We start from the raw sequence: 24,410 nt of genomic DNA on the forward strand, positions 1-24,410 counted from the left end.
CGTCGCCTTCCTCATTCACTGCACGAGCTCCGGCCTGAGACCAGTGGAAGTTGTCATCGTTGGTTGAATCCACTACTCAGTCGTAGGCAATTGCCATGGCCGTGTAAATCAGCAACTGCACACATCCATGCACATACGCAGCCATCCCCGGTGGCTCATCCTGACGCGTCTCGACATGGCGCCTTGATTTCCCAACAGCCATCATGTCCATTAAGCCCTTGCCAGAGGACGTCACCCGCCGCATCAGGTCCTCAGCCACAGTTACGTCTCTCAACGGCGTCGCATGCGCTCTCGTCAAGAATTCCCTCGATGCCGAGGCCACAAGGGTCAACGTTACTATCGACTACTCTCGTGGCAATTGCACGGTTGAGGACGACGGGCTAGGCATTCTACCTGTTGAATTCCAAGAGCATGGAGGACTGGCCAAACAGCATCGTGAGCTACATGAACTCATCTTAGTGCGCACTTGCTAAAACATCTTCAGATACATCAAGGCTCTCGCCCGAGACAGACTGCCACGGTGTCAACGGCAACTTTCTAGCCTCTGTTGCCGCTCTGTCTCTGCTCTCCGTCACCTCCCACCACCATCTCTACAACTCGCAAAACTCAGTCACCATTCACAACTCAAAGGTCTTGGCACGCAACATCCCTGCCCTACCGGAGCAACGCCTAGTGACCTTCAGCCATGGAACCCGCGTCACCGTTAGAGACTTGTTCGGCTCCATGGCCGTCAGAGTTAAGCAGAGAGCTGCATCCTCAGAGAAAGTCGCAGTGGACAAGGATTGGGGCCGATTACTTCATGACCTCACTGCTCTGTTGCTAGCCTGGCCTTCGAGTGTTGCTCTCTTCGTCCGAGACAGTGTCAACAACAACGAGACACGCTTCAGGCCTAACACAACACCCAAGTCGGACATGGTAGCTCGTTCATCACGCACTCTGACACAATCAGGTCTTGTGGACGGCTTGGGCCAAATAGTCTGGACTTCCATCGGCGCATCTGTTGGGAAGTTGACCATCGCAGGGTGCATAGCGCTGAAGCCCGTCGCCACACGTCGAGCTCAGTTCATTAGCTTTGGTATCCATCCCGTGTCTAATGAGTACGGGACCAATGTTCTGTACAACGAGGTCAATCGTGTGTTTGTCAACTCCGGCTTTGCCATAGAGGAGGACGTGGATGTCCGAAGCGATTCGACCGGTGTCGTTCTCCCACATCCGCAGGGAAATTCAACAAAAATTACCAAGCTGAGGCGAGGCTTGGATCGGTGGCCAATATTCTACTTTCGAATCAGCTCTTCGTCCCGTGCACGCCCTCTCGTAGCTTCATCTTTCGAAGACCTCCTCGAAGAACGTAACCACACCCTCGCCAACATGATTGACCTGCTCAAGCTTGTCTGTTACGAGTTCTTGAAGAAGCATCATTTCCGTCCTCACAAAGTCACTACCTCGCTCCAGGGTTCTTCTAGTGGCAAGCATCAAGAACACGATTCTCGGGAAGGGAGACGCAGAGACAGCAGCCGGTCGCGGACGGTCTCGTCAACGACCAGTCGATCAAATTCGGCTACCCCGCTATCGAGGCCAGAGTCTCCTTTCGATCTCTGGCAACGAGTCAAAATGGGAAGAACATCGGCAGGCACCTCGAAATCGGGAGCATCAACTCCTCTGTCCTCGGAAGTCGCTCTAGGAGCCACGATCAGGCCCACTGCGGGACAAGAGCCAGGCGAGGACATCACGAAAGCTCAGCCTAGTTTGCGGTACCTCGACGAGTCCGGAAATCTGCTGCGGAAGCCCTTTGATGACTTGTTGCCGAAGTCGTCGTTGTCAAAGGAGGTCGAACCCGGCAATCGTTCCAGCGCTACAAGTGAGGCTGCTGGTCAAAATCAACTTTCTACGCGACCATCATTCGAGGTAGAGGAAAGTCAGTCGAAGTCATCTTCGGCAAAGCCCAACGACAAGGACGCAGTACGAGGCCACGTCAACTTGCTTCCTTCTTCTTCCCAATTCTTCAAGCCACGGGATGGCCTAAAACCTCAACCGCCGAGCGATAGGCTCAGGGGTATTCTTTCGAAATGGGAGAGTCCCGTTTTTCAGCCCGTCGACCCCCCCGTACCTCAACTGGATGGTACACAGGGAGGACCAAAACAAGGTCTGATTCAGTCCCTAGACCTTGACACCACTAGATGTTCACACGGGGCCCACACGTCGAATATCAAGCTCTCTGGCCGAGTCTCCAAGGCTGCTTTGATGGAAGCAGAAGTCGTCTCCCAGGTTGATAATAAGTTCATTCTGGTGAAACTCAGACGAGATCTGATTTCTGCCGGAAATCTGCCAGGCGCCCAAACGAATTCTGTACTAGTCTTGATTGATCAACACGCCGCAGACGAGAGATGCCGACTCGAGTCACTGATGCGGGACTATTTTTACGTTGCGAATCGTCCGAAAGAGGTGCTTTCACAGACGGAGGCTCTCGAAAAGCCCTTACAATTCGAGTTCTCGTCCAAGGAATGCAGACTGCTGCGCAAATACGCCCACCATCTACGTCGATGGGGAGTTTTCTTCGATATTGATGAACCGGAGCCGACAGCTTGGCGGCACAGGAGTAGGCAGCTCCCCAAGGTGGACGTGTTCAGCCTGCCACCAAGCATTCTTGAGCGGTGCAGATCAGAGCCAAAATTGGTCGCAGACCTTCTTCGGCACGAAATATGGAGAGCCGAGGAAGACGGCAGCCCAGCTTCCAGGCCCTTCAGTTTTGCTGCTGGAGGTAGCAGTCAAGAGATCGACTGGGTATCGAACTTTCACGGATGTCCCCAAGGGATCATTGACCTGCTTAATTCGAGATCCTGCCGCAGTAAGATTGAATTTCCAGCTTTGTGAGAAGTCGTGACGCTAACTCGAGTAGGTGCCATCATGTTCAACGACGTCCTGTCCAGGGACCAATGCGAGGCTCTTGTTCGCAGGCTTAGTCGGTGCTCGTTCCCATTTCAATGCGCACACGGACGACCCTCCATGGTGCCATTGGTGGATATGAGAAGCTTGGGTGCGAAGAAGGAGACGCCTCTGGACAGCTTTGGGAGCTGTCTGAGGCAGTCTGGTATGTCAAAATAGAGGTTCTCCTGCGATAACTGGCGCTATGGATAATAGTCATTTGAGAACTAAGATACCCCCAAGCGAGTGTTTACCAAACGAAGAAGGCATTGCCCATGGTTGAATGGTGCCAATGGGTCTCAAGCGAAGTTAGGATGCCATTCCTGCCAAAGCGAAATGCGTGCTCATTGCTCTAGACTTTTGTTATCGGAGAGATTCATGGCTCTTTTTTGCAAGTCTTGTAGATTTTGCTCACTTTTTCATTTGTGATTGATACATTTCTGTATTCCTTTGAAGATTTGTATGGATATTTTAGAGGTATGAACTTATTTCGGTGCTCATGACGAGCTTGTTACCCAGGCGCTTGGAAATTCATATCACCAAGGCAGATCCCAAGGCGGATATAGTGAATTAAATTGGGGGGATTACTTGGGGCCGAATAACGCCGCCAGAGTTTAGACCAGATCCAGCTGGGCCGGAAAGTTGCTCAGCTCAGCCTTACAAGCACCGTCCATACTTTGTGAATATCGGGTATTTAGTTCGAGCTAGCCCCCGCGAAAACCCCAGTTCGAGGACCTCGTCACATCTTCCAATCTTGCATCAGACTTTGACTCCCTTGAGTTGTATATCTAGCGTTTGTCTTTGATGTCGTGCTACCCCAGAGCCTCATCCCCGCACTCCTCGCCGCAACCAAGATGACCACCCCAACTGGCCCCGTCTACCGGTACAAATTCACGATCCTTCCCGAGTACTTTATAGACTACTACGAGGCCGCCAACGCCAGCCCGAACGGGAAACTAACCACGCAGCCAGGCCTCGGACTCCTCGACATGCACTTTGGAGACGCAGCGGCTGATGACGACGTAGTAATCGAGGGTGGCGCCAGGCCCTGGGAACGATTCGCCTCTCACGTGAGGAAGCTCAACGCGGAGAGCCCCGACGGCGTGGACTACAAGGTCCTGTACCTGACGAGGCACGGCCTCGGGTACCATAATGTCCAAGCAGCCAAGGTCGGCACGGCTGAGTGGGATGTAAGTTTTTTCCAAACTTTCTCATTTTTGATGAAAAATCGAAGCACTGACGAAGAGCGATCAGCGATACTGGTCTCACCTAGACGGCGACGGCGTCGTAATCTGGCTCGACGCGGCGCTCGTCGACACAGGCATCCAGCAGGCAAAAGACCTAACCACCTGCTGGGCGCGCGCAACCTCCACCGCCGCCGAGGGCGAGGGCGTCCCCTTCCCGGAGTCCTTCTACACGAGCCCTCTCCGCCGGTGCCTCGAGACGAGCAACCTCGCCTTTGGGCCCCTCGTCGAATCCAAGGGCGCGGGCCGGGAATTCCGACCCGTCGTCAAGGAAGGGCTCAGGGAGCGCATGACGGACCACACGTGCGACAAGAGGAGCCCGCGGAGCTGGATCGAGGGCGCGTATCCGCGGTACCGGATAAAGCCTGGCTTCGCGGAGGAGGACCGGCTTTGGAAGGCGGATCGGTTTGAGACGGCGGAGGCGCACGTTGCGAGGAAGCAGCTTGTGCTGGAGGAGATTTTCTCGGCGGATCCGGCGGTGTTTGTGTCGTTGACGGTGCACTCGTATGCTATTTCGGCGATATTGAGGGCGGGTGGGCAGGAGACGTTTAGGGTCCGGGAGGGATCTTCCATTGCTTTGTTGGTTCGTGGGGATAAAGTAGGTAGGTAGGTAGGTAGGTAAGTCGCCGAGTGCCATAAATCAAAACTTTGCCGCTACCTTACTGAGGGACCCTATTTTCCATCACGACTAGCCCCTGATCACCATACGTTCTTCTCATCCCGCGGAAGCAGCGGAGCCTTCTCGTCATGCTCCCCCTCCGCCTGCCCCAACGAAGAGGTTCTCCTCGCGAGCTCGCGACGCATGGCGGCGTCTTGCCTGCGCTGCTCCCCGCGCTTCTTCTCAAGTTCTTGCCTCCTCTCGTGTTCCTCGAATTCCCGAATTCTCCGAGCTGCGCCCTCCCTGCGTTCTCGCTCCTCGCGCCGAGCGTCCTCCTCGGGGTCGTCGGTGGAGCGACGGAGCGACGTGGTATGCCACACTGCGATAATGACGATCACCTGGAAGAGCACGGCGGAGATGGCAAGCATTGTAAGGCCGGGGTCGGGCATGATGAGGTAGGTATCTTGTCTGCTTAGGTATGTTAGTGATATTGCGATCGGTTATTCGCATGCAGAGAGGGACTTGCTGTGTAGAATAGGCGATTTCGATTCTTGCTTTGGTGAGCGCGTTTAAGTCTAGTGCAGTGTGATTTATCTTTGCGGGTACGTCTTGGTAGATAAATATGACTGGCTTATTGAGTATTGTAGATGAAAAGGATATAGAGGAGGAAGATCCTCCCGAAAGAGGATGACAGAAGGGTCGGCTCTATAACCCAGAACAAAAGGTTTCTTCCGCCCATGGTTCTGTGACACCTTTTCGGCGGTGTACCTCTGTGAATACGGGGGACACGGAAGCCAGCCAAAGCCCGAGGGCTTCGGGTCCGAGTGGGGCACATCGGGGGCTTAGATTCCGGGTATCGTGGTGGGCCGAGCAGCTCCGGCCCTCCGGGTGCCACCCCGCTCTCCATGATCGAGATCCACAATTTCTCAAGATGACGGCTGACGGCGAGAACCATGTGCTACGAAGACCTAATGTCAGGTAACTAGGTAGGCTGGTAGATCACTGAATGCTTACTTGGCTCTTGGAGCGTTTTTTCTTTTTCAAAAAATGAATAAAGTATAGGATGTAGGTTGGCTGGAGGGCATCCAGATAACTCCAACCGCAGTCTATGGTTTGCTTGAGAAACGCACCACTTGTCTGGTACTTGCGTAGAGTAAGCCGAGATTGACTTTCCATCTGAGTGGAAACGTATAAGAGGATTTGTAATGTAATCATCCCACGTTCTCTGTCCTGCAAAATGGCATGAAAGTCACGGAGGCCTTGAATCGTACAAGCTCGTCGCTTGACAAAACTAGAACCGTAATCTTCACATGTATGGAATTCTGGGTATTGATATTTTGCGTAATATGTGCAATGTGTGATGCATCAAGCATGATATTTACGTCCTCGACGGTAAAGTAGTAAGATATGTACATGAATCTGTCGTTGGTCTCTTTGCGTGTGCCCGACTCAACACCTCCCCCAATTACAACCACTGAAAGACTCCAACAGGAGAGATAAAAAGGGGGCAAGCAATCCAAGCAAAAGCGCTTAGAGCTTGCCGAAGCCGGCGCTGGTGGCAACAGCCTTGGCGTCGTTGGCGGTGCCGGCAGAAGCGACGTTCTTGCCGGCGAAGTTGGCGAGGATGGAGGTGTCGGAGCCGACCAGGGTGCCGCTGGAGCCGTAGGCGTTGAGCTGACAGGCGTGGCCGAGGTTGGTGGAGCACTGTGCGTTGGTGGTGGAGTCGGGGGAGGCGAAGACCTGGCCGGCGAGACCGGTCTGGTAGGCGGCGACGACGTTCTGGAAGATGTTGCCCTCGGCGACGATCTTGGCACCGGCGTCGGCCTCGAACGCGTGGCCGGAGTTGTCGTACCAGTAGTTGTTGACGGCGTGGAGGAGACTGTGATGGATTCTTGTTAGTCGGAAAGTTCGCCAGCACCAAATTGCCCAAAACTGGCAGGAATTATACGTACGTGTTACCGGCGACCTTGGGGGCTCTGCCAGAGGTGTGGTGGACGTAGTTCTTCTTGAAGGTGACCATGTCGTTGCTGCCGGTGAAGTAGAGTCCCCAGTAGTGGTGACCGTCGCAGGTGGCGGACCAGGAGGACGAGCCGTCAATCTCGTTGTTGGAGATGGTGACACGGTTGGAGGCGCCGTTGCCGAGGACGATGTGCTGGCGGCCGATCAGGGAGGTCTTGACGTGGTCGATCCAGACGAGGTCGGAGCCGTCGAGAGTGATGGCATCACCACCCCAGACGTACTTGGGGTTCAGGTTGGTGATGTGGATGTTCTAGCACCGGTAGTTAGCCCCTGGCCGGCATGATAGTGACTAGCCCAGTGGAATAAGTCTTCATACCTGGATGATGATGTTCTTGGCGCCGCCGGTGATGCGGAGACCCTTGCCAATAATGACACCCTTGCTGCCCTGTCCGATGAGGGACTTGTTGGAACCGAGCTTGATGGGGTTCAGGCCAGCGTTGTCGTAGCTATGAAGTGAGAAAGTTAGTATCATGAAAGTCACTGTATACCAGCAGGATGTAAGTGATTCTCTACGTACGTCGTGGAGACCTTGGGGGCGTTGGGCTGGTAGTTGGTGCACCAGTTGTCCTTGTTGATGGCAGTCTGGCAAGCAGAGCCAGTACCCCAAGGAGCGCAGCCGGTGGCAGTGGTGGTACCCTCAGTATTGCGGAAGTCAAAGGTCTTGGTCAAGACGATGACGCGGGCGGAGGAGTCGGTGAGGTAGGAGACGAGCTCGGAGGTGGTGGAAGGGTAGACGGGAGTGGCGCTACCACCACCGGTGGTTCCCTTGGCGAAGCCCTCAGCGGCGCCAGAGACGGCGTCGGCGGCGAGAGCCAAGGGGGCGAAGGCAGCCAGTGCCACGGAGAGAAGAGCAGATCTCATATTTAGAAGGCTTTCGAACAAGAAGAATAAAAAGGTAGATACAAAAGAACGAAGAGTGTTTGGTCGGATGTGAAAGAGAGACAAGAGGACGAAAGCCGCTGGAGTAAAAAGGGAGCTTCCAAGTCAAAGAGCGCAGCTCAAGGTCGATCATATATGTTTGTTTGGAAGCTGTGCCGCTCCTTGACGCCGCTCCTTCAACGAGCCCCCTTCCTCCATGTCTTCCATCTCCTTTCCCAAGCAACCCAGGTAGTACGGATAGAGTAGCCCCCCTAACCACCAAGCCTTCAAAGAGAACCCCCCACCAGCAGGGCCAGACGAAGGCCTCATCTCATCTCACGGCTCCTCATCCTTCTAGGCCTTCGAAAGAAAAGCACGCCCCCAATTGCGCAGTCGGCCGAGGAACATTGCTTAACCCACCCACACTACTTTCCGAAGAATCATGGCGTTGGGTGCCGGAGCCGACTTGTTCGAGGGATAGAGTGGTGGGTAATCCCCACTGATTCGTGGGGATTTGCTGCGCTCTGTGACCCCTTCATCTACCACGTCACCCCCGTCCGACCCGGGGTTGCGGTGATAGCTTCGGCGGCACAATCCGAATCGAGCCCGTCGACGAAGACGTTCGGCCTAGCTCGCGGGCCCTCGCACGGCCTCGCATTCGTCTGTGGCGTCACTTCCATCAATGAAAAGACGAACAGAAATCTCCGCTGGTAGGGCCGCGTTAAGGGGGGGAGGGGCGGGAGTTGGGAAGTGTGGCTGCCCCCCTCCCGGAGACTAGAGACTGCCAGCGATGGAGCACGGAGAGGACCTGCTGCAGTGAGATGTCACGGGGTCACGGGGTGTCCAAACCAGTCAGTACTCATGTCCACGAGCGGCAGTTCGCGCTCCTAGGGTGCCATTCGTTTTTGAGAGGAGAGACTACTCCGTCTGCAAGGTGCCAAACATGGGTTCAGAGAAATTTCCGCCACTAAGGACACATGGGATCCGAGAAAAGGGAGCTCCAAAATGCAGAGCACCACGCTCTACTCCGTAAGCTCTCCATAACTCGTTCCGATGAAACGGTTGAAAATTTCCCGGTTGATGGCGTCTTACTAGGTAGGTATGCGTACTTTCTGACATTTGTTAGCATTAGCAAACTCGGGCACGCCACAAACGCCGCCCTGCGGCACAGACATGGAAGAGCAATACGCGCGTGGGCATTGGCATACTCTAACTCACAGAGACTGAGAGACCCAGTAATCCATCAGAACAAATCAGGGGTTGTGAGAAAATAAACTAACAAGCTTCTAGCCTCGGCCTGTCTCCGACTCTACGTGTGACAATGTCACATACCGCAGTACTATGTCGTCCTGAGAAGGGATAAGATCTGTTAAGCATAAACCGCGGTAGGCGCATCAGGCTCCATTTATTTGGCCCAAGCTCCTTCGTGGACTTTAATTTTTACTTTTCGGTTACACGTGTATTGTGAGTCGTGACGGCAGTCAGTCTTCCCCCCCGTACTGCAAAAAAGAAACCTTTTTCTCAAGGACGTGGTCTGCGGAGGGAGAGAAAGTCAATCGGAAGCAGAAAAAACACACACGCCATTTCTGCTTGGTGCGGGTTGTCTCTCCTTAGTGTTTCGAGTCAGGATGGCATGGGCAGCCGGATGCCTCGAACGGGGTTAGTTTGGACGGGCTGATTATGAGAACTAGGCGGCTAATGCCTTTGGCTGACATTTCTTCTCCTTCGCAATCCGTGCCCATTCAGGGGTGAGATCCAATCCCGGGCAGAATTCGTACACCAAAAGTTGTCAAGGTCCCAGAGACCAGGATATGCATGCCAAGAAATAGATTGAGCCTCAAGCCCAGCCCACGAGGAACTCGAGGAAGCCCCATATGGAGGAGCCACAGCCCACAGGGAGCCACATCTTGAACGATATCCGTTATCAAGCCACAAGGATGACGAGGATGAATTGTGGTTCCCGTCACTTCTTCAAAGGATCGACTTTTCCGGTGAGATGGAAACTCTTGTGGGAACTCTGGGAACAGCACCACAACACCCAGTATTCCCGACCTGTTCCCTTACATCCCTTTGGCCATCAAAATTGGATCTCGGCTCTGTTTGCCGGGACACACGGCAGCAGCGGTCAGACCGTCAGAATGGCGGATAGAAGCGAACCAGAACCTCCAAAGCCTCCAATCATCATGGCTGACCTGAACCTGTGTTTACTGTGATCGGCAACTCTCTTTCCTGGGGGGGGAACGCTGTTCCATAAAATATGGCTTTGTGAATTGTCAAGGTGCCATTCAAAGTTGCAGTTCATATATTTATATTAACTCCTCGGTACGAACCCCCTCCCCCCTCCTTGTCTTACCAATGCTGATGGAGGCGAATTGAATTCGATCTCCCACTACCACCCACCGTCCCGACCCGGGCGTCGTTTTCCCTTTGCCCATATTGCCAGTTCGCAAACTCATACGACTTTAAACTTCACCAGGGGCTCTGGTATCCTCAACAAACTCTCTCTCGCGTGCCAAGATCTCCTTCTCAGCCTTGGTGTTACCCTCCTTGGGCAGGTAAGAGAAGATGACAGGAATCAGCGCCGCCAAAATAGTTCCGAAGCCGGTGAAGGCACCCGTGACCGCGAACCCCTTTACAAACCGGGGCCCGTCCGACGAGGGCCAAAGCCTACTGCCGTAGACCGCCGAGAGATTTCCGACAGAGTTGACCAGGGCCACCACCACGGCGCGCTTTTCCGCAGGGAGCGAAATGACCTCGGACGTCCAATTAAGCATGAGCGGGAGCGCCGTGTACAGGCCTGCAATGTAGAAGCACAGCATGGCGTACACGACTTTGGGGTTCGACACGGTCACGCAGACGAGCGTGCAGATGAAGCTGAGACACATGCACCCCGTGATGTGCCACCTGCGGTCCCTCGTCTTGTCGGCCGTGTACGAGAGCACGAGCAGGAAGACGGCGCCGACCATCCAGATGGGGATGGTCATGTACTGCGCCATGACCGACGTGTAGCCCATCTGCTTGACGATCGTGGGGATGAAGTAGGAGATTGTGCAGGAGCCCAGGTCCATCGTGAAGAGCACCACAAAGATGTACGTCCGCGGGTCGGCCAGCGCGGCCTTGAGAGATTGCCAGTGAGTGAGGCGCTGGCCGTGTCGCGCCGCCGTCGTCTGCCGATCGTGGATCATGCGGACCACGGCAAGTTGCCGTTCCTCCATTGAGAAGCGCTTCGTTGTCTCGGGGAAGTCGAGCAGCACGAACTTGAAAATCATGGCGAACCCGACCGTGCAGACGCCCTCAATCAGATAGAGCCATCGCCATCCTCGCATGCCTCGAACGCCTTCCATATTACCGGTGATTGCGCCAGCGAGGAGGCCGCTCACGGCGCCGGAGCACACAGAAGCGGTGTAGAAGATTGAAAACCTCTTGCCTGTAAAACGCAATTTGACCTTAGTACGAGCTGACGTAGACCAGTTGTGGGGCTTGGCATCCATCTGTACTTTAGCTACTTTTACAGATGAAAAGTAGATTAAAGTACGGGACTCGCGGGTGATACCGTGATAGTAGGTAATAAGGTAGGTAGGTACTTACCGATTTCTGCCTTCTTGTACCAGCAAGTCATCACGTACAAGACACCAGGGAAGAATCCGGCCTCGATGCAGCCGAGAAAGAACCGAAGAGCCAGCATTCCTTCGTAGTTCTTGACGACCGACATCACGGAGCATACGGTGCCCCAGACAATCATGATACCGGGCAGGTAGTACGACGGGCGGGATCGAGTGAGCAGCATGTTCGAAGGAACTTCGCAGACGAGATAACCAATGAAGAAGATCGAAAGCAACATGGCATATTCTGCATCATACATCATCTTTGTCAATACCGATTTCTTTGACTCCTTTCGCCTGGGCTTGTGTAGGGGCGCTTACGGTCGTCTGTGAGTTTGAGGTCTGCTTCCATACCAGCAACTTTGGCATTGCCCTTTGTGACAAGTCAGTTCAGGCACCCCTGCGTGTAATCTGCCGCGATAGACTCACGATATTCTGCCTGTCGATGTACGCTAAAATGTACATGAACCACAACGTCGGCCCCTGCCATGGGCGTTAGCATCGCGCCATTGCTGACTCGGATTTCGACTACTGTTCAACCCAGCAGACGAGCCAGGGGGGGGGGGGGGGAGAGAAAAGCCTTACCATGTATAAGTCGAGCTTCCGCACGAGGGCCTTCTCTTCCGGAGAATCTGGAACATAGTTTGCCAACGCTTGTTCCAATTCCAAGTCGTGCTCGTATAGCGTGACTTTCTCAGTGTACGCCTCGGCCGTATCCGCAGCGTCGGAAACCTCTGGCTGAGGCTTTTCTGTCTTGATGTCGGCCATGATGAATGGAACTGTTTTGGGTTTGGCCTGGAATAGACTCAATCGCAACTTAGGCAACGCGTCGATCACGGAGACAACATCACCAAACATACAACTTGAGGGAAGGGAACTAATGCTCTTATAAAGTCTTATCTACTATTGGTGCTGACGATCAACCAGCGTATCACGCGTAATGCGTGCACTGAGTCGGAAAACTGTGTCTTTCCTTGATACGGGACAGATAGAGTTGGGCGTGGCTAAACCCCGCATTGTTATCGGTAGTTCAACTAGACTACGGATAGGTAAGGTAGGTACTTGGACAGTTTGATAGACAGAAACCAGGATACCCGAAACAACTCGTTATCTCCTCTGCGGCGACGACGACCGTATCTTCGCATATTCCATCCCCAGCCACTATCACTGTCCCCCGCGTTTCCACAATGAAGATAATCCGTATCCGTACGGGGATCCGTCATGCCGGCTGCCAAATGGTAGATGACCAAGCCGTGCGTTAGACTGCCTGGGCAGTTATTGGTAGTATCATTCCGGATATCGATAACCACTGGAGAGCGGGTCCGGTCCCGAGACCGGTTGGTCTGTGTGACCCGGCCCGGTGCACTCTCCAATGGACTAGGAACACCCTAGACCTACCATGTCGGTCGCCATCTGCCATAGTAATCAAGCTTGAAATCTTCGTAGCCACGATGAATGCAGGCTGCAACGACTGCTCTCCAGTCTCCGGAGTTAGGGACTATGGACATCTGACAGATGTCACCTAGTCCTTCCTCCATCTGCTGAACAACCGTATCCATGACTCTCATGTTCTTAAAGAAGCACACTACAATGTACTCTCCGGTAAAGATGGCGCCCCGGCGGCTCCTCGAACGCTTGCAGTAAGAAGCGATCTGCTTGACGCATCTTTCCACATTGATGTCGATCTTGTAGCCGAGGCCCGCGGGTGAGGGATGAGGGACCTCCTGGTCTTGACCAAAGGCCGGTGCCACGTCGTCGTAACCGCCGTCGCCGAAGTCAGGCATTCCCAGATCGTCGTTCTAAGCCGACTGGGTGTCCGCATTAGCAACGCGAATGAAAAGGTCTGGGTTTGAGGCGCCCGGGAACGACTGGTAGCTGGGTGTGTAACCAGACGCCGATGGTCCAGCTCTTCTGCTCCCATGGGATACTGGGGGTGGAGGCTGTGGGACATTGCTGTGAGATGCGATGGACCCGCCGCCTCCCTCGGCATGGCTCGCATCGATTGATGATTGATACCAGGCTTCAATCGGAATCACGAAGGGCTTCTTCGCCTCCATGTTGAATATGGTTTTGGTTTTCTGCTCATCAATAGTGTATCCTCTTGGAGCCCCCTTGTGGAACTCTGCATCGCACCGGAACGTGTACTTCATGTTCGCTCCCGCCTGAACCTGCTTCTTTCTCTTTTTGGTGTCTTGCCTAGCCGGCGCAATGAACGTGTAAGTTCTCTCTGTAAGTGTCTGGACGTCTTCCGGGTAGTAGGCTTGACCATCATCTTCCCATCGGGGGAGCTCGTGAAAAGCTGTTGCTACTCCACTAAGGACGTCTTTGTAGAACAACTTCGTAAGCATATCCTCGTTTTGGATGACAAGGCTGGGGTCCTTGATTGGGGCCTGTGCCTGGCCGAAGGAAGATCCGGCGAACACGTTGGCAGCCCTGGCCGTCTGGAATAAGTATGCTCCTTCTGTAACCAAGCGTTGGGGGTCGACGCGAACTAGCTTGAAGTCAATCTCAAGCTGAGCGACCGACTCGCTCTCCTCGTGAGTGTATTGGCGAATGGTTCCGTCATCCAGCCTATTCAGAGGTAGGTGATCATTTAGTCTGGTGCCATTGATGATATCATCGAGGAGAAGGTTGGGCTGCGCCATGATGTCCGTTCTCTTGGGATGATGAAGCTTGGGATGGTGAAGCTCGGGATGATGAAGCTTAGAATGATAAAGCTAGAGTTCGTTGAACATTAGTTGACAGACCAAAGATGGTGCTGTGCGCAAGAGGGGGAGGTTTACACAAGAGAAGTCAGTGATGTTTCTGCGACACGTCACGCGAAAGAGCGAAGTGCTAAGTGATGTTGCGTTGTCGATGTTGTGACTCGAATGTTTTGCCAAAAGTCGCAACGTGAAGAGTAGCGGGATAGAATATCGCGATATCAAGAATTCGCAAGGTTGAAAATTCGCGGGGTGGAAGAGGATGGGAGCTGGGTAAAGCTGGGAGGTAAAAAGTTGAGAGGTAAAGGTAGGAAGGAGGATGGGAGGGGATCACGGTAGGAAGAAAAAAACACAAGGGCAAGGTAAGGCTGCCTTGCGTGCGCAGAATGAGCAGGCTGCCTTGGGTACGTGCTGAGGGCGAGAAGGCTGCTCTACCAGCCTAGGATCAAAAGAATGCTGATCGAAGCAAGTAGGTGGTATATTCATTCTCCGGAGGAAGCCTAGCTCTATTCCTGCTATTCCTCTTTATATTGTTTTTAATACAGTAGTCTCTAGGTAATAAACATATAAGAGATAAACATGTCAATAGATATCATCACGATGGAAACAAGACTGACAGAAAATACAAATGGAACATTGAGAAAGTGAGATTCATAAGTAAGCAACTTTTTGAGTGTTACAAACCTTTGTCTACTGGCTTTCTACTTTGCCACTCACTTGTGAAGTGATTCAAAGCAACGAGACAGGTGAGTTTCATCAGAGAGGTTTCGTGTTGAACTACCTAATGACACTTACAAGCTTACTGCTGAGAATGCCCCATCTCCCACGATCTAACAGAACCGTGTCTGGTTCCGAGGCGACCTCAAATGCCCAGCGATAATGCCACCGCCTTCAGGCGCATTGACATTGATACGTGGATATGCCTCCTCCATCTTCCATTGACTCAAAACTATCCCTACATCATACCCAGTGTCTCCTTGCACGACCTCGGCCCTAAAGCACCACCTCAGATCTACTAATGCATCTTCACCTTCATTGATTCTTAGTTTGCTTTGATACTGAGAGCAACCCTTGTGTATCATATTGTTCACGTTGAAGTATGCGAAGGTTGAGGATCTTGCTTGCTCGGGGGCGCTTTCGAGATTCTGGGGTCCGTGTAATCCGGGTTATCCAGCGGTCCATAGACGTGATGAAGCCAGCCCTCAAATTGCCTGGCAGTCCAGTGGTGGGGGATCCAGCCGGAGAAGAGTTCCAGCTTCCTCAAAGATACTTCTCCCCAGGGATGAGGCGGCATCTTGTGAGGTTGGTACACCTTGTTGGGCGTTTTCCTCTGATCGTCGACCAAGGCGTTGACGTAGTCAACCGCCACAACGCGAGGCGACTCCAGCTTTCTGTCCCCAAGCTTTCCGGTGAGGATTATGTTCTGGGGATCGAGACCCATGGAGACGCCAACGTGAAGAAAGTCCATGTAGCCGTCCACAAGGTCTTTGAGGGTTTTCAAGCGAAGCTCCCAACCACAGAACCACTTTGTGCCATCAGCCAGCGTAGGGTTTGCTTGATCGCGAGGAACCAGTTGGTATGTCTCGATGGTTCGCCGGCAAATCTCCTCGATGCTGCTTCCTTCGATGTATTCCATGGCAATGGCTCTGGCGAACCGCTGCTTGTCCTCAACCACTGGGTTCGTAGTCGCCAGTTCGATGGCCCAGGACCCGTAATATTGAGGCGCAAGATGTGGATAACCAGTCTTGTCGTGAATCCACAGGTGTTCATAAGTTCCGGCCTCACGGCTGTGTTCTTGATCGGCTCTAGAGGTCGCCTTCCAGGGACCTTGATACATTCCATAGTTGAAAGGATAGTACATGGCGTCGTAGACCTTGACCACCACAAGCTGACCCACAACCAAGTGTTCTCCGGCGGTACCACGCCCGACTAGGCTTGGACCGGTGAAGATGGACTGTTCTTGATTATGTCTCTTTTGAGATGAAGCAGAATCGGATGTGTGCTCCATGATACCGAAGAAGGACTTGCGTTTAGAAGAAGAACGCTTCGTCACTCGAGAGGACGAGCCCGAGAGGACACGGCTGATACCTTTCGGCTTCTTGTCCTTTTCGCCATGGTATCGGGCTTCCTCAACCTTGCACAGAAGTATCTGAGCGCCGCCCGTCATACCGGTGGATATGGTGTCCACGACTGTGACGTTGACAATGGCCCTGACTAGGTTGGGAGTAGGATTGCTGATGTGTCGATCGTGATAAACCAAGCCGGTGCGAGAAAGTTCCATCTCGTCTTCGGACAACACTTTGTCATCGCTGTTGACGTCTGGGGGGTTCGGATACTCAGAGCGACCGTAAGGCCGTCGCGGGTGTTGGTAATTGAGCACCAACTTGCTTCCCTTGCTGTATTGTTCGAAGTCTTTGGCCCTGCTCACATCGCTGATGAAGGGCTCAGTCTCCGGAGACACCTCGGGCATCTTGTCTTTAGCCTGTTGGCCTGTCGATCTTGGCAGCTCGGCCGAAGGCTGTTCTTCCTCAGCAGCTAGGAGCAAGCACGGCGGACGAAATTGTGATGCATATGATGAGGCTTGATGACAGTGTTGAGGAGTCATTGGAGGCGGCGACGTATTGCGAGAGTCGTGCGTGTATGGCACTGCTGTTTCTGTGGCAAGGGCGGAGTGGGATCGAGATGAGGTGTCCAAGTTCTCTGCTCGGAACTGAGGTAGCATGGGCTGAAGGAAGTCGAAATGGGGGTGCCCCGACAGGCATTCAGAAAGATTCGTCAGCAGGTATGGGTCGCTTTCGGAATCCGAAGGCTTTGGAGTGCTTGACGACATTTTGAGTTTGTTGTATTGGTCTGTGTCGCAAGTGTTGGTGGTTGACTTCGGGTGACACCGTGACGGTAGTCCGAATGATGCGTGTTCTGTAAAATGAGGCGCGCAGCTTACAACGAAATTCCGTTGCGCGGGTTGGTGCGAGTAGAAAGGTGTCGCTGCCGCGTACGTTGTGAGAAGAAGAGTTTTGTATTGGGAAAAGACGGTTCACCTACAGCCTCCAAGGTCCTGGAAGAAAGTTTTCGAAAGGACGGGGACTTGAAAGGCTTCCAGTCATTTTCTTTTTCTCCTCATGCCTAAAGGTCACATGACTCCACTTTAAAGAAAAAATAATCCAGTTCAAAATGACTTTTTCACAGTGAAGAGATTTCAGGTTGTCTCCCGCCTCAGGCTTCAGGTCGGCACAAAGGGAGGGTGACAGGTGAGTTGGTGAGGTTTTTGCCAAAAAGGCACACATTCAGGCAGCAGGTAACCAATGGACAATGAATGACCCGCCTTTTTTTCGTGTTCTTTCAGGATTTTAGGGATTCATCTGTAGAAGAATATCCTCCATGCCCCTTGATCCTTCAGTAGGTCCCTATCGTTGGACTACTAGACTAATATGATCGGAAGACCAAGGTCCTCTAGTGGCTTGACTGGGCGAATCCCAAAGAGAAAGGAGCACCTTTTGATACCCGATGGAAGTCAGTATCAACCTACAATATACAACCTTAAATTAGTGGATGGGAGCCACGGAGCCTGCTCGGGATATGGGCCATCACCTTCATGAGTTTATATTCCCAGAGCCAGAAAGAAGCGTGTTCTTCACATGGAAGGGTCAATCACACCTTAATGGTCTAGTGGGGTACACTAATGGTAAGGTTTGTGGTCTGAAATAGCTATTTTTCTTTCTCATCATGACCATTTCAACCGTGATAGCCTTTTGGCTTTCAAAAATGATGGCTTTAAACTACAATTCCTTTCGAATTATGACACTAAGAGCATTGTGAGTAAGCTACGCTTGACTACCTGTGAAAGAAGGTAGGTGGGTGGGTGACAAACTACCCTAGTTCCTCTCAATATCTTGCTTCTATCTCTATCACTCCTACTCCCGGCGGGGCCAGGGGATACCAATGGCAGTGGTCATAAGGAAAGGCATATTTTTCGTGGAAAAGTATTCTATTCTATCATCTAAGATACTTGGTAGGGTATAGTCTAAGAAAGAAAATAAATCATGACAGGAAAAGCGGCATTATTCAATGCCAGTCATAACCATCTTGGTGACCAAAAACTCGTCAATGCCATACTTGCTTCCTTCGCGGCCAAATCCGCTCTGCTTCACGCCACCGAAGGGCGCGGCGGGATCACTGATGGCTCCTAGAAGCAGCTCGTTAGCAAAAGTCATCCATCAAATGCTCTCACAACTGGACAACTTACCAATGTTTACGCCAACCATGCCAACCTCGAGCGCCTCCGCCACACGCCAGCACCGCGACACGTCCTTGCTGAAGAAGTACCCCGCAAGACCAACGTCCGCATCGTTAGCAAGCTCGACAGCCTGCTCCTCGGTATCAAACGCAAACAATGCCGCCACGGGCCCAAACGTCTCCTCGGAGCAAATTTTCATGCCGGGCTTCATGTCCGCCAGCACGGTGAGGTCAAAGTAGTTGGACCCCAGCTCGGTCAGGGGCTTGCCGCCGAGAAGCACCCGCGCGCCCTTGGCGACGGCATCCTTGACGTGCTCGCCGACCTTGGCGACGGCGCGGTTGTGAATCAGCGGGCCGTGCGTCGTTGTCTCGGCGAACCCGTCGCCGACGGTAAAGGTCTTGATGGCGTCCACGACCATCTGCGAGAACTTGTCGTACACGCTGCTGTGGACCAGGATCCGGTTAGCGCACACGCACGTCTGGCCCGAGATTCTGAACTTGGACGCGATGAGGCCCTTGAGCGCCGCGTCTAGATCGGCGTCTTCGAAGACGATGAAGGGGGCGTTGCCGCCGAGCTCAAAGGACAACTTCTTGAGTGTTGAGGAGCACTGGTTCATCAGCAGCTTTCCGACGCCCGTCGAGCCGGTGAAGGACACTTTCTTGATGACCGGGTGCGTCGTCAGCACTTTCCCTACGGAAATGGTGTTATCCAGGGCCGTGATGATGTTCACCACGCCCGCGGGGATACCCGCGCGATGAGCGAGCTCGGCGAGAGCCAGCGCCGTCAGGGGTGCCTCGGCCGGCGCCTTGACGACGACGGTACACCCGGCCGCCAGCGCGGGGCCGACCTTGCGTGTAATCATGGCCGCAGGGAAGTTCCACGGCGCGATGAGGCCGCAAACGCCGATAGGCTCCTTGAGAGTGACGAGGCGGCAGCTTGGGTTACTCGCCTGGATGGTGTCGCCGTAGATCCGGGGCGCCTCCTCGGAGAACCACTCGAAAAAGGAGGCGGCGTAGCCGACTTCCGTCTTTGCGTCGGCCAGAGGCTTGCCGTTCTCCAGGGTGATGATCTTGGCGAGGTCGTCGGCATTTTCCATCATGAGGTCGAACCATTTCCGGAGGAGGCGCGCTCTGGCGCGTGCCGGGGTCTTGCGGAAGGATTTGAAGGCATCGTGGGCGGCGAGGATGGATGCTTCGGTGTCGGCTTCGTCGAACTCGGGACACTTTGCTACCTCGGTGAGGGTTGAAGGGTCTGGTGAGAGTGTCAGCTTGGCTGCTCCTCCCGAGTTGATGTGGTGGTGAACTACTCACTCTCGACTGAGAATACTTTCTCAGATTTGGCGCCAATCCATTGCCCGTTGACGTAGCATGATGTCTTCAGCAGGGAAGCATCTTTCAACTGTAACATCACAATAGTTTAGCAAACGAATGACATTCACTAAGAGGCTCATGTCCTCTAACGGGAGGACCCCACTTACTTGATGTGCTGATGCCATTGTGAGTAAAAGTAATGCACCTCGATCTTGGTTCCTGCAGAAAAGTGGTCTGATGACTACAGAACCACCGCGGTAAGCCGGACAGCCTCATGCGGTCGACTGTTTATATGAACCCTTTCACGATGGCGTCAAAGTTGGCGGCAGTGCGATATCGTTGTCGCCTGTCTGATACCGGTGTGGGAACGACAATTGTGGTTTTGAGTGGGACCGGCCCGGGCCCGGAGTGGGGCACTCGGAGGGGGGTTTGACACATCTTGTGATTTGAACCCGCTGAAAATGGCAAGAAAATAGACCAATTCTGTACACTAAAACTCTCGCCCCAGAACGCCTCAATGCACAATGTGTTTGGCATGAGCCGCAATCGGGATTTTAAGGATGGGTCATGCTAGATTCAATGGAGATTTGGCGGGGTTCACTCTTACGCCTTGGCCTGGGCCCGGATGGGGCGCCGGTTCGGGACCGGCCGGCTCGTGCCCGGCTCCCACACGCAGAAGGGGCGAACGGAAGCTTTCGGGCGTCACCACGGACGATAAATACTCGATCTCCCAACACTTGACGATGGGTTTTTGTATCAAGCAAGCTTCAAGAGTCTCTTAAAAAAAAACAGATATACATACACCTTACACTGTATCGCACCTTCTCCAAGACTCGTTTACAAGATCACCACAGCTCAGTTGCTCAGATCAAGACCAGACCTTCAAGATGCCCGCTGTCATTGAGCACTCGGTCACTACGGAGGTCCCTGGACCTATCTCCAAGGCCAGCGCAAAGAAGCTCGATACCTTCTTTGACGCCCGCGCCGTTCACTTCGTCGTCGACTACGACAAGAGTTCCGGAAACTAGTACGCAGCAACCACCGGCTGTCTTGGTAGAACCTCGTGCTAACAACAGGTGCTTTGTAGCATCGTCGACGTTGACGGCAACAAGTACCTCGATGTGTAAGTCCACTCCCCGGAGCCGCAGCCGCCGATCACCTCGCCGGGCACACCACAATCGACCCGCATCTCGCTAATCTCCCCCGGTTCTCAAAACAGTTACTCCCAGATCGCCTCCATCCCGGTAGGCTACAACAACCCCACCCTCATCGAGGCCGCCAAGTCCCCCGAGATGATCTCCGCCCTCGTCAACAGACCCGCCATCGGCAACTTCCCCTCGGGCGCCTGGCACGACCTCCTCCAGAACGGCCTCATGAAGGCCGCCCCGGAGGGACTCAACCACATCTTCACCGCCCAGTCCGGCTCCGAGGCCAACGAGCTGGCCTACAAGGCCGCCTTCATGCTCTACCGCCGCCGCGAGCGCGGCGAGGCCGAGTGGTCCCACGAGGAGATCCACTCGTGCCTGCACAACACCACCCCCGGTTCCCCCGAGCTGGCCATCATGAGCTTCAAGAACTCCTTCCACGGACGCGGCTTCGGCAGCTTGTCCACCACGCGCAGCAAGGCCGTGCACAAGCTCGATATCCCCTCGTTCAACTGGCCCCAGGCTTCGTTCCCGGCGCTCAAGTACCCCCTGGACAAGTACGCGGCCGAGAACGAGGCCGAGGAGAAGCGCTGCCTGCAGGAGGTGGAGGAGCTGATCCAGAGCTGGCACTGCCCCGTTGCTGCTGTTATCGTTGAGCCTATCCAGTCCGAGGGCGGTGATAACCACGCTTCCCCTGCCTTTTTCCAAGGTCTGCGCGACATTACGCAGAAGCATGCTGTTGTCATGATTGTTGATGAGGTCCAGACTGGTGAGTGGCTCTCCTTGACATGAAAAGTTTATGCAGTCGTACTCATGTGTTGATCAGGCTTCGGCGCTACTGGCAAGTTCTGGGGCCACGCTCACTGGAACCTCACCTCCCCTCCCGATATCGTCACCTTCTCCAAGAAGGCACAGACTGCCGGCTACTACTTTGGCGACCGCATGCTGGTCCCCGACAAGGCCTACCGCCAGTTCAACACGTATGTTCATCCAAATTTTCTTCCATCTCTTCAATTGTCGCTAACGAACCTATAGCTGGATGGGTGATGCCGCCCGCGTCATCGTCTGCAAGGCAGTCATTGACGAGATCCGCGAGAAGAAGCTCGTGGAGCAGACCGTAAGTGAACCATTCCAGACTCATCATGACTTACAAACTCACACGTGTCACAGGCTCGCGTTGGTGAAGTTCTCTACGCCGAGATGGAGAAGCTCGCCCAAAAGTACCCCGATCACGTCATGAACCTCCGCGGCAAGGGCCAGGGCACCTACGTCGCCTTCGACACCCAGAGCGCGGCGGCCGTCACGGGCTCGATGAAGCGCCTCGGCGTCAACATTGGCGCTTGCGGCAAGGAGACCATCCGTCTCCGCCCCATGCTCATCTTTGAGGAGGCACATGGTAAGTCTCTTGAAGAAACACTCACCTTATCTTATACGACCAGGAGTCTAACATACATCTCTACAGTGCCCATTTTGATCTCTGCATTTGAGAAGACCTTTTCTTCATTGTAAACAACATTTTGTCACGAAAGCATGGCATGGACGGGAAAAGAAATCAAAAATTTGGCGGATTTAGCATAGCATGGATTTACAGCTCCGACGGTAGACCCAAGGTGGGGATCACAGTTTAGGGAGATCTTTTTCTTTTTGATACCATAATGACAGAGCCGATGATGGCCTTGAAAACGGAACATATCTCCTCAACCTTCTCGTAGTGAACTCTCAAACGAAATGAGGGAACTTGATTGGTACATCGAGTGGCTGGCACATGTTTTCCTATTGGCAAACAGCTGTCAAGTCAAAGCCATCACCAATAGTTTCGACTTTCATATTGGTATGGATGGCTGACTCGGGTAACATGACAAAACTTCCTGAGATCAAGCTTCCAACGACCTTTGAGTCGCGATCCACATCGACGAGTAAAACACACAATTTCAGCGTACCCATTCAGGACCACCCCCATGATCTTTGTCTGATAGACGGCCAGTCGGGCAAACCAACCACCGCACCGCACAGTCTTAGTCGGGAAGGGGATACTGACTACCGGGCGGAACCAACGGGTAGCGCGGCTGGCGGCCGGTAGCTTATCATGCAAGAACCGGGAAATACCTGCGGTCTCTATTTTCGGGGCATCCCCCTCTCGGGACTGGTCGCCCCGTCGAGTGATACGCAACCGGTTCGTCGGATCCGCCAGAGCAGCCGGCTGGGGTAACAAGGATCGTCGCGGCATGACACGTGCGGTGGTACACCGTACCCCGCTCATCCCCGCGGGCCCAGGCGCCGAGATAGGGCGATGATGCGCACCGGTGATGAGGCTATCTATCACTTTTTTTTTCTTGATAATGGTCTATTTTCAATGGCTGAAAAGTTCGTGATGGTCTCATATAAACCTTCAAGACCAGGTTCGCAATCACATAAACTTACCTTACCCAAAAAGAAGTTCTTCACACACTTAATCAAAATCACCTTGTGAACTCTCCCCTTCACACACACACACACACACACACACACACACAAACATGTCATCACCAAGGAAACACGTCGTCTTCGACATCGTAGGCACCTGCATGTCCTACGACGCCATCCCCCGCGCCATCGAAACCCGTCTCGGCCCCAAACTCGCACAACACAACATCAAGCCCGCCCTCCTCAGCTTCGCCTGGATCGAGGCCGCCGAGCGCGAGTACACCTACCTCTCCATCCAAGGCCGCTACCGCCGCTTCTACGACATCTTCCGCAGCCTCTTCTACCGCATGCTCTTCCAAGCCGGCGTCCCGGAACCGCGCAAACTCGCCACCGACGACGACGTAGCCTACATCATGGACCGCTTCCTCGAGCTCGAGGCCCGGCCCGGCACAAAGGAGTGCTTCACGCTGCTGCGAGAAGCCGGCTTCACAGTCTGGGCCTTCACGGCGGGCGACGCGAAGCGCGTGGGCGGGTACTTTGCCAAGGCGGGCATCGACATGCCCGCGGAGAACCTCAAGAGCTGCGACGCGGACGGCATCGGCAAGCCGGACCCCAGGGCGTACAAGCCCGTGCTGGAGAGCTTTGGCGGGGAGGAGGCGTGGTTCGCGGCGGCGCACATGTGGGATGCGTCGGCGGCCAAGGGGTGCGGGTTCAAGGGGGCGTGGTGCGCCGTGTACGAGGGGGAGCCGTGTACGGATTTGTTTGGGGAGATGGATGTCATGGCGACCGAGTTGCCTGACATGGCGCGGAAGATTATAGCCGCTTCGGAGGGGGCGGCCGCGGCGTAAACGGCGTGATGGGGAGGGGGGATCCTTATCCGTGTGATGGGGGAAAGATCATTGGGGGTGTTTAGTCCTCGGTCTCGCTTTTCTAAGCGGTAGACTCCCCCGGAATAATGAACAAAATGACCAATCTTCACGCATTGTTTTCTACTGTGAAGAAAGATATCGTTCTCGGGTTGTAGGTTGAAGCTGATTCGCTGTGGATATCTTTTCTCAAATGTCACTGGGCGTCTGTCATTTGCTTATCACACCTTAGAGAGAAAAAGAGAGGACCCGGCAAATTGCCGGTCCCGTCCTCCCCCGCCGCCGGCTCGGCCTCCGGTCTCGGACACTCGCCGTGTTTTCCGTCATAAACCCCTCCAAGAAGCACTGACATCCACCCGTGATCCGGAGCTAGAACCAGAAAGATATCGGTGGGTATGAGTCCCATGCCCGATGCATCTTATCTCGGTTTTCCGGCCTCCAGTGCTTCTTATCAGCTTCAATTGAGCTTCAACGGCACGTTGGTTCATTGAAACGTGCCGGTTCGTA

General features: G+C 53.9%; 10 protein-coding genes across 10 annotated transcripts; 4 read left to right on the plus strand and 6 right to left on the minus strand.

Moving 5' to 3' along the window:
- Positions 1-203: 203 nt before the first annotated feature.
- CTAM01_08364 (uncharacterized protein) lies at positions 204-3,102 on the plus strand (the record flags this gene model as incomplete). The annotated part of the gene is made up of 3 exons (XM_060524384.1): positions 204-435; positions 485-2,845; positions 2,897-3,102. 3 exons carry the CDS (start codon positions 204-206, stop codon positions 3,100-3,102), a joined length of 2,799 nt encoding a protein of 932 aa, XP_060380897.1.
- A 674-nt stretch (positions 3,103-3,776) lies between these two features.
- On the plus strand, positions 3,777-4,776 carry CTAM01_08365 (phosphoglycerate mutase; the record flags this gene model as incomplete). Its single annotated transcript, XM_060524385.1, has 2 exons — positions 3,777-4,112; positions 4,177-4,776. 2 exons carry the CDS (start codon positions 3,777-3,779, stop codon positions 4,774-4,776), a joined length of 936 nt encoding a protein of 311 aa, XP_060380898.1.
- Positions 4,777-4,865: 89 nt separating this feature from the next.
- On the minus strand, positions 4,866-5,213 carry CTAM01_08366 (uncharacterized protein; the record flags this gene model as incomplete). Its single annotated transcript, XM_060524386.1, has 1 exon — positions 4,866-5,213. One exon carries the CDS (start codon positions 5,211-5,213, stop codon positions 4,866-4,868), a length of 348 nt encoding a protein of 115 aa, XP_060380899.1.
- Positions 5,214-6,294: 1,081 nt separating this feature from the next.
- Positions 6,295-7,644, minus strand: CTAM01_08367 (pectin lyase; the record flags this gene model as incomplete). The annotated part of the gene is made up of 4 exons (XM_060524387.1): positions 6,295-6,643; positions 6,717-7,033; positions 7,100-7,229; positions 7,301-7,644. 4 exons carry the CDS (start codon positions 7,642-7,644, stop codon positions 6,295-6,297), a joined length of 1,140 nt encoding a protein of 379 aa, XP_060380900.1.
- Positions 7,645-10,103: 2,459 nt separating this feature from the next.
- Positions 10,104-12,011, minus strand: CTAM01_08368 (allantoate permease; the record flags this gene model as incomplete). Its single annotated transcript, XM_060524388.1, has 5 exons — positions 10,104-11,068; positions 11,230-11,490; positions 11,565-11,616; positions 11,673-11,726; positions 11,829-12,011. 5 exons carry the CDS (start codon positions 12,009-12,011, stop codon positions 10,104-10,106), a joined length of 1,515 nt encoding a protein of 504 aa, XP_060380901.1.
- A 626-nt stretch (positions 12,012-12,637) lies between these two features.
- CTAM01_08369 (uncharacterized protein) lies at positions 12,638-13,888 on the minus strand (the record flags this gene model as incomplete). Its single annotated transcript, XM_060524389.1, has 2 exons — positions 12,638-13,042; positions 13,172-13,888. The coding sequence occupies 2 exons, from the start codon at positions 13,886-13,888 to the stop codon at positions 12,638-12,640; spliced, it is 1,122 nt and encodes a 373-aa protein (XP_060380902.1).
- A 1,144-nt stretch (positions 13,889-15,032) lies between these two features.
- On the minus strand, positions 15,033-16,775 carry CTAM01_08370 (uncharacterized protein; the record flags this gene model as incomplete). The annotated part of the gene is made up of 1 exon (XM_060524390.1): positions 15,033-16,775. One exon carries the CDS (start codon positions 16,773-16,775, stop codon positions 15,033-15,035), a length of 1,743 nt encoding a protein of 580 aa, XP_060380903.1.
- Positions 16,776-18,003: 1,228 nt separating this feature from the next.
- CTAM01_08371 (succinate-semialdehyde dehydrogenase) lies at positions 18,004-19,674 on the minus strand (the record flags this gene model as incomplete). The annotated part of the gene is made up of 4 exons (XM_060524391.1): positions 18,004-18,128; positions 18,189-19,430; positions 19,490-19,577; positions 19,657-19,674. The coding sequence occupies 4 exons, from the start codon at positions 19,672-19,674 to the stop codon at positions 18,004-18,006; spliced, it is 1,473 nt and encodes a 490-aa protein (XP_060380904.1).
- A 702-nt stretch (positions 19,675-20,376) lies between these two features.
- On the plus strand, positions 20,377-22,143 carry CTAM01_08372 (4-aminobutyrate aminotransferase; the record flags this gene model as incomplete). Its single annotated transcript, XM_060524392.1, has 7 exons — positions 20,377-20,516; positions 20,577-20,612; positions 20,709-21,403; positions 21,461-21,614; positions 21,670-21,751; positions 21,805-22,030; positions 22,097-22,143. The coding sequence occupies 7 exons, from the start codon at positions 20,377-20,379 to the stop codon at positions 22,141-22,143; spliced, it is 1,380 nt and encodes a 459-aa protein (XP_060380905.1).
- A 1,007-nt stretch (positions 22,144-23,150) lies between these two features.
- On the plus strand, positions 23,151-23,885 carry CTAM01_08373 (catalytic activity protein; the record flags this gene model as incomplete). The annotated part of the gene is made up of 1 exon (XM_060524393.1): positions 23,151-23,885. One exon carries the CDS (start codon positions 23,151-23,153, stop codon positions 23,883-23,885), a length of 735 nt encoding a protein of 244 aa, XP_060380906.1.
- Between the last annotated feature and the right edge of the window lie 525 nt (positions 23,886-24,410).

This window comes from Colletotrichum tamarilloi (genome assembly GCF_030869305.1).
Source record: "Colletotrichum tamarilloi strain Tom-12 chromosome Unknown Scaffold_29.1, whole genome shotgun sequence".
Lineage (NCBI taxonomy): Eukaryota > Fungi > Ascomycota > Sordariomycetes > Glomerellales > Glomerellaceae > Colletotrichum > Colletotrichum tamarilloi.